The sequence below is a fragment of the Chlorella variabilis genome, assembly GCF_000147415.1.
Source record: "Chlorella variabilis unplaced genomic scaffold CHLNCscaffold_5, whole genome shotgun sequence".
Lineage (NCBI taxonomy): Eukaryota > Viridiplantae > Chlorophyta > Trebouxiophyceae > Chlorellales > Chlorellaceae > Chlorella > Chlorella variabilis.
In genome coordinates, this window is record NW_005435083.1 from 851,200 (window position 1) to 858,275 (window position 7,076).

The window sequence follows — 7,076 nt, forward strand, 5'->3', positions numbered from 1 at the left end:
TTCCCCCCCCCCCCCCCCCCCCCCCCCCCCCCCCCGCGCTCATCTGCCGATCATGGTGCTGCATCGTTCCTTTATCCTTTAGTTTCCTCCTTTGTACAGGCTTACCGTGTGGCCTGCCACTATGGCGACAGCGAGGAGCAGGTGGAAGAGAGCATGCGCATTGCCAGCAGCGCCGTCTACAACAAGCTGATGCTGTTTGTGCTGGTGAGCAAGGGGGGTGGACAGGTAGTGCAGAGCAGCGCTGGGTATACCAAGCTGTGACTCTCCTTCTGACCACTGGTGGCCCTGCCCGGTGCCAACTTGCAGCGTGAGATTGACGGCATCTTTCAGCGCGTGCTGTTGGAAGGTGCCAGCGCCAAACAGAAGCAGCAACCTCTCGCTGCAGCATCGCTGGTGAGGTTGCCACGCTGGAAGAAGGCTGACCCGCTGGTGAAGAGCTACTTGGGCAATACGCTGCATCTGCTGGGTGAGTCTGGGTGGTTGGTCAGAATGCCAAGTTTGGCTCACATTCAAGTCGGGAAGCTGGAATGCACCCATGCCTTCGCTCAGACTCCTGTCTGCCTCGTCCCCTGCCCCCGCTACCCTTCTGCTGTATGCAGGCGCTCTGACTGATGGCGCCATGCTGACCTTCATCCTGCGTCGCCTGCGCGCCTCCACCTTGCTGCTGGCACCGTACGAGAAGCTGCAGCGCCGGCTTCTCAAGATGGCGTTCAGCCTGTTTGGGTCGGCTGACAATGCGACGCGCGTGCAGGCCATCCTGCTGGTGCGGCAGATGGCGCTGGAGCTGCCGCAGCCTGCTTTGGACAACTGCCTCAAGGTTGGTATTGCTGAAAGGGGATCGCTGAAAGGGGATCGCAGCCCTGTGGGTTGGCTAGGAGATGGCGGTAGATGCAGAGTGTCAACCTAGTGTCAACCTGGCCAAGTATTCAACCAATGTGCAGCAATGGTGTCAGGCCTTCTACCCACCCCAGCACTGCCTATTCTCTTCACGCAGGGCGTGTACCGTGCTTTCAGCACCAATGCCAAGTTTGTCAACGCTGCCAGCGTGCCCCAGATCAACTTTATGGCGGCGGCGGTGGTCGAGATGTACGGCATCAGCGCAGGTGGGCGTCTGTGTTCGCGGCCCGACATTGCAGCTGCACAGGTTGTGCCGGCTGCCCCCTACTTGCGTGCCATGTGCCATGCCACTACCATCGCTGTACTTATGCCACGGTGCCTGCAGCCGCCTCATACCAGCATGCCTTCAGCTTCATCCGCCAGCTGGCTGTGCTGCTGCGGTCGGCCCTGACCAGTAAGAGCAAGGAGGCATATCGTGAGGTGTACTGCTGGCAGGTGGGTTTGGGTGGGGAACGGCTGGCAGTGAGCATGTCTGGCGGTGTGTGCAACTGCCAGGGCACCTGATGTACTGGTGCCTCTCTGCGGCCGCTCTGCATGCAGACTATCAACTGCTTGGAACTGTGGGCCAAGCTTCTCGCGGCCAAGGCGGACGAGCCTGAACTGCGTCCCCTCATTTACCCAGTCACGCAGGCGCGCACCCTACTGGTTGCTGTGCTTGAGCACGGATGCACGCATGATGAACACTGGCATGCCACATGTGTGACATTCACTACCCCAACCGTCCGTCTGCTGCAGCTCCTGTTGGGGGTGGCCCGGTTGGTGCCCGCGCCTGCATACTTCCCGCTGCGCCTGCGCTGCGCTCGCGCTCTCAACCGGCTGGGCGAGGCCACCAGTACTTTCATCCCGGTGGCACCCGTCCTGCTGGAGGTGCTGCAATGGAGCGACCTTCGCAAGGCACCCAAGCCAAGCACGGGCCAGCACCCCGACGTGCTGCTGCAGCTACGCGTCAGCAAGGCCAACCTGCGTAGCGCGCAGTACCAGGAGGAAGTCATCGGGCAGGTGAGTGCCAAATTCATACCGGTGCCTGCATGTGCTCCCTGGCATGCGCATTGTGACCTTGTTGCCACCTGCGGGGCTTGCCGCAGGTGATGGAGCTGCTGGCAGAGCATCTGGCCTGTTGGGGCTGCCACATTGCCTTTCCCGAGCTCTCCTTTCTCACCCTCAGTCAGCTGCGCAAGTTCATGAAGAACACGCCAGTAGACCGCTTCAGGCAAGGGCGCATTGGTGTATGGTTCGGTGCACGACGCCACATGGCGATGCCAGACGTATCGATGTGGTGGTCGTTGAGATTTTTCCTTTCTCTGTTTGCTCGCATTTGCAGAAAGGCGGCCAAGCAGCTGGTTGAGGCAGTGGAGAAAAACGTGGCGCATGTAGGCAGTGCACGCGATCAGGTGAGCACGTAATGGTATTCACTGCTTGCACCACCACACCATGCCCACTGTGATGGCTTCCAAAGCCCATGCTGCACGTGTTTTTCCCAACTGGCAGGTGGACTTTTCGCCCAAAGATCTAGCTCAAGTGTCCACGTTCCTGGCAGGGGAGAACGTGGCCAAACAAGTGCGCAGGGTGTGTGTGTGTGTATAAGGTCTCTCATGTCCCGATGCCGGCGCTTATTTTCCTGAGCCTGCCGTTCTTCGACCCCTGCTGCAGGCGCCAATACAGCAGTATGCGCGCTCGCTACTGACCCGTGCAAGGCAGCGACTTCAGATGCGGCTTGCTGATTCGGTGGACCTGGGCAGCGGGCCAGGCGCGGCAGAAGATGACAGGTAGGAGACCGGGGGGTTGCACCTGCCCAAGGGGATTTAGCTCGCCACAAACTGTCTGTACGGATGAAACGCCCCTGCATGCTTCACGCACCATGTTGAGCATGTTAATTTTCATTTGCAGCCATGTCGAGGTTCCAACCGGCAACCTCTTGCCCAAGCAACGGCAGCGGCAGACGGGGCTAAACGATGCGTCTGCTATGCACCGACCGCCAGTAGCGCAGCAGCACGATAGCAGCGATGACCTGGGGTTGGATGCGCAGGAGGTGACGCCGTACCAAATGTCTGATGATGGCGACAGCGACTGTGCAGCATTGGATGGAAACGAGGAGGACGACATGTCGGGCGAGGATTCTGACATAGAGCAGCCAAGGAAGCAGCACGTAAAGCGACAGCAGCAGCGCGGTGGCCAGCCACGCGGCGCAAAATCGTTCGGCGGTGGCTGGGGCAGAGGCGGACGTGGTGGCGCTGGCACAGGACAAAACCGGCCACGGAATCAGAGGGGACGTGGCGGACGGTAACATGCATACACACATCCTGATGGCGTTGTGCATCCGCCCTGGCTGCCTGCTTGGTTTGGCTTCGTTCTGGCCAGTTGTCGATTCTCGTATTGGTATCCTTTGTAACAAGGTTCAACGGAGGAGATGGCTATAAATCTGGCAAACAATAAAAATACAAAATAGGGGACAGCAGTGAATAGTAACAACAATCATGCTTTGCAATGCGCGGGATGCTCCACTCGGATGAATGTGAATTCGCTGCAGCATCCTCTGAAGTTCTTGGCCTGCAGAAACAAGCCATCACAAAACAAAACAACAATTAAATAAATATATATTTTTTCTTCTTATTTCAAATAATCAAATCATAAAAATTTTCCTCCTTACATCCGGATTGTCTTCACGGCTCACTATTCCATATCCCAGCTCTGCTAGATGGGCGAACACCACGACGAGCTCTGCCAGGCTGAGCTCATGCATGGGCCAAACCATATGCTCCCAGCTGTTTCGGTCTTTGTGGAAGGGGGTGAAGCCGTACAGTGACTGCGCGTACAGGGACTGCGTTCAGGCATCAGATGCCGTCAGCAATGCAAAAGTGTTCGTACAAAGAAAAACAGACCCACATTCCAGTGTATTTCGACGCTGATCTGATCTGGGAAGTGGCAGCTTGTTGTCCACTTCCAGCCACTGAACACTTCGTACTCAAAGCCCTCAATGTCCATCTATGCGAACAACAAACAGCGCCAAAGTTACAAAAGCGGATTCACCTGGGCGAAGATGCGCATCACCGGCTCACCTTCAGCAGATCCACGCTGGTGTGCTGATTCTGTTTGAGGACCTGGTCAAGAGTTTGAAACTCCTGATTGCCTTTGCGAACCTCATTCTTGTTGCCCAGGCAGACCGAGTGGTATACGTGCCGGCCCTCGACAAGGGTCTTGGGTTTGGAGGTGCAGTCAAAAGTATGAACTGTGCAGCCTTCCTGCATCACAGCCGGGGGCGTGTGTTGGGCGGTACAGCGCAGGGTTCAAGCTCGCAACGACAGGTGCCTGCTACCTGGAGCATTTCCTCCTCGAAATCGAACTGCTCGTTGCTGCCAATGCTATACACCAGACAGCCCCCATCACTGCGCTTCAAACTCCCCATGCATAACCACTTCCCACCATCCCCCGAGGCTCCCTTGCGCTGCGGCAGCTCCCCGTCGGGACAGCGCACGATGGGGAGGAAGAGCTGGAATCGGTCAAAGTCCTCTGGCTCAACCCTGCAATCCAGCCACAAGGGAATGATGCACTGCACGTTCATCCAGCTCGCCACCCCACCCAGTTTGTTACCACACCTTCTGATAGGCTTGGTGCTGCCTTCCTCGGATTGGTACTCCGCCGCCTCTCTGGCGGTGTAGAGCTCAGCGCAACGCCGCAGGAGGCTACTCCTCCAATCTTGCAGCGCAAGGCTGGCATTCCTGTGCCATGCCGAAGTGCCTGTGCTCTGTCGGGCTCCGCTGCTTTGAATTACGACAGCAGCGCCCTTGCACAATTTCGCATAATGCCATGCCCCAATCAGCGCCGGTGCCAGGATGAGCACCGGTACAAGGACCAGCAATGAAGCCTGTTGTGGCCGCTGAAATTTCATAGCTGTGCTGACTTGGGTGTCTGATTCACCAGCGCGGGGACCGCCACCGCCCACCGCCCCGTCCCGCCGCTCTGTGTGCCGCCGCCTGGACTTGTGTGTGCGCTTTATCGGCACACAACGCCCTTATAAGGTTGCCACACCGATATCACGGGCAACTGCCCGAAGTTTTCGACTTGTTTAGTCGCTCAAAGTGTGTCGCTCACAAAATGTTATGTCGCGACCAAAATTGCAATTGAAATTGCGCGGGAATTCAAGAAGTATTCGCGCCGAGACATGCAACAGGGAGGTGTTATCAACAATCCTGTGCAGAGACACGTACTAATAGGCTTGATGTCAACACCCAAATGGCGCCTGCTGCAGTTCAATCACGTCTCAATCAACCACCCTCAGTTGAATGCGGCAAATGGCAGGCATAATCGGTGCCGAAATCTGAACAACTGCCATTTAACAATGCACTGTCAGGTCCGTTCTAGCCATGGCCATGGCTTCTCTCGGATTGCGTTGTGCCGAGCCCTGCTATTTGCAGGCCGTGGCATTGATGCCACCGTGACCTGCAAATGTGCTACCTGCAAATTTTTGCAACGTCGTTTTAGCTCAAGCCAGCTTCCTATTCAGTTGCTGCAAGTCCCATTTATAATACGGCTGCGGCTCCGCAGGGGGCACGACGCCCAGCTGCTGCTGCAACGCTGACGCCACCAGAAAAGGGTCGATGTACATGTTGTGCTGCTCATCGTGCGAGGTGACCAGTAGCACGAAGACCCGCGCTCCGTTCTGACCTGTGGCACACACGGCGGCAGGGGGGAGGCGACATGCAGCTCGACCACCCAGCAGCCAGGGGGAGCTATGCCAGCTGCCTGGGAGGGGGCTGCTGATAGGCCCTACCGGCCTCCTCCCACACCACAACGCCCCACATCTCAGTGGGAAGGAATTCGAGCATGAATGTGTCTGGAGCTGCCCAAAACATGGCCTGCAGCAGGCAACAGAAAGCGGGTGGCAAAACCTGGGAACATGCCGGTTGCCTCAACGACCGAGAGTACAGCCCTGAATGAAAGGCTCACGTTGCACCATGCGCCCCCGTGTGGGCCAATAACGGCAGACACGTTGGCAGCAAAGAAAGTCATGACGTCTCTGATGCTTGCAAAATGGTCCTGATGTTTGGAACATGGCACAAATGGATCCCCTGGTTAGCATGGGGGAGCTTCGCGCACAGGGGAATTGTACCATTCAGCTCTGCCTTGCCTTGTTAAACACCACAACCTCCTCCCCCTGGCCGCGCTCACGAAGAACGCCCCTGATAGCCTCAAGAACAGCATCCTCATTGATCACCTGAACACGGTCCAATCCATGGCCAAGCAAGCAGCCTAAGCAACCAAGTTGAGCAGCCAAGCGGGCGCACAAACACAATCACCTTGCGGCCGCCATTCGACGTTCCACTTTGCCGGGACAAGTAGAGAATAACCTTTCTTTCCTTCAGCGGCAGTGCTTCTGGCAGCTGCACAAGCTCACGCAGACGGGCCGAAAGAAAAGGATGAATCAAGGGGGTCCGACATCCAAACACCAGCTCCTCCACGCTAAATTCAGCAGTTGCATGGACAACCTGCAACGCACAGCGACTCAGTGCCTCGAGCATGGATCGATGAGTGCACGCGCAGGTGGTGGTAAAACCCATGCACAATTCCTACATATTCCCACCTCTTGCTTGCCCCCTTGCTGCAGCATGGCCGCCCAAATGTCCTTGACATGCTGAGACTGCGGCACAGCACCGCTTACGATGCGGGTGCCCTCGTGCCGCCATGCCTCAGTTTGGACGATGAGTTTAAGAGTCCTGTCCAAGAAGTGCTAGTAGAACGACGAATCGGGCGAATTGGCTAGTACAGCCCTACCCTTATAAGTTGGTGGCGTGCCGGGAAGTAGTGGGGTCAGCCCGCGGTGCGACACGCTCACATCCATGCAGTGTCCCACTGCCCATGAGTCGGTGGGCGGGTCGTTCCTGCCAAGGGGCAGCCGCAATGGGTGGCAAGCAGGAATGCAGCAGAGGTGTAAGTCTATGTTGCAAGCTAGTTCTTGCTTTACCAGACTTTAAGCCCACACAAGCAAAGTCAGATGCCTGTGTGCACGCTGCTGGCGGTGATGCACTAACGCAGTCAACACCCCAACCAGAGTATAGCGCGCTGATCCCCGACAACACTACTGACGTACTTGAACGACACGTTGCGGAAGACAAGGTTCTGTCCGTGCTGCGACAGGTACACCGCCCGCTCACCGATGAGCACGAAGCGGTTGGGCGCGGCGA

The 7,076-nt window shown here is 57.2% G+C and overlaps 2 protein-coding genes across 2 annotated transcripts in view; one reads left to right on the forward strand and one right to left on the reverse strand.

The window, feature by feature from the left end:
• Nucleotides 1–2,667, forward strand: part of CHLNCDRAFT_142934 (hypothetical protein) — a gene marked incomplete at both ends in the record, with an annotated part of 4,215 nt that extends 1,548 nt beyond the window's left edge. Inside the window, 10 exons of the mRNA XM_005849490.1 lie at nucleotides 100–204; nucleotides 307–466; nucleotides 600–817; nucleotides 995–1,103; nucleotides 1,223–1,332; nucleotides 1,438–1,542; nucleotides 1,633–1,896; nucleotides 1,983–2,123; nucleotides 2,386–2,454; nucleotides 2,548–2,667. Coding sequence (XP_005849552.1) covers nucleotides 100–204; nucleotides 307–466; nucleotides 600–817; nucleotides 995–1,103; nucleotides 1,223–1,332; nucleotides 1,438–1,542; nucleotides 1,633–1,896; nucleotides 1,983–2,123; nucleotides 2,386–2,454; nucleotides 2,548–2,667 — 1,401 coding nt within the window. The remainder of the gene's footprint in view (nucleotides 1–99; nucleotides 205–306; nucleotides 467–599; nucleotides 818–994; nucleotides 1,104–1,222; nucleotides 1,333–1,437; nucleotides 1,543–1,632; nucleotides 1,897–1,982; nucleotides 2,124–2,385; nucleotides 2,455–2,547) is intronic.
• Nucleotides 2,668–5,377: 2,710 nt separating this feature from the next.
• The window catches only part of CHLNCDRAFT_142935 (hypothetical protein), a gene marked incomplete at both ends in the record, with an annotated part of 3,620 nt that continues 1,921 nt past the window's right edge, over nucleotides 5,378–7,076 (reverse strand). The window contains 2 exons of the mRNA XM_005849752.1: nucleotides 5,378–5,559; nucleotides 5,666–5,750. Coding sequence (XP_005849814.1) covers nucleotides 5,378–5,559; nucleotides 5,666–5,750 — 267 coding nt within the window. The remainder of the gene's footprint in view (nucleotides 5,560–5,665; nucleotides 5,751–7,076) is intronic.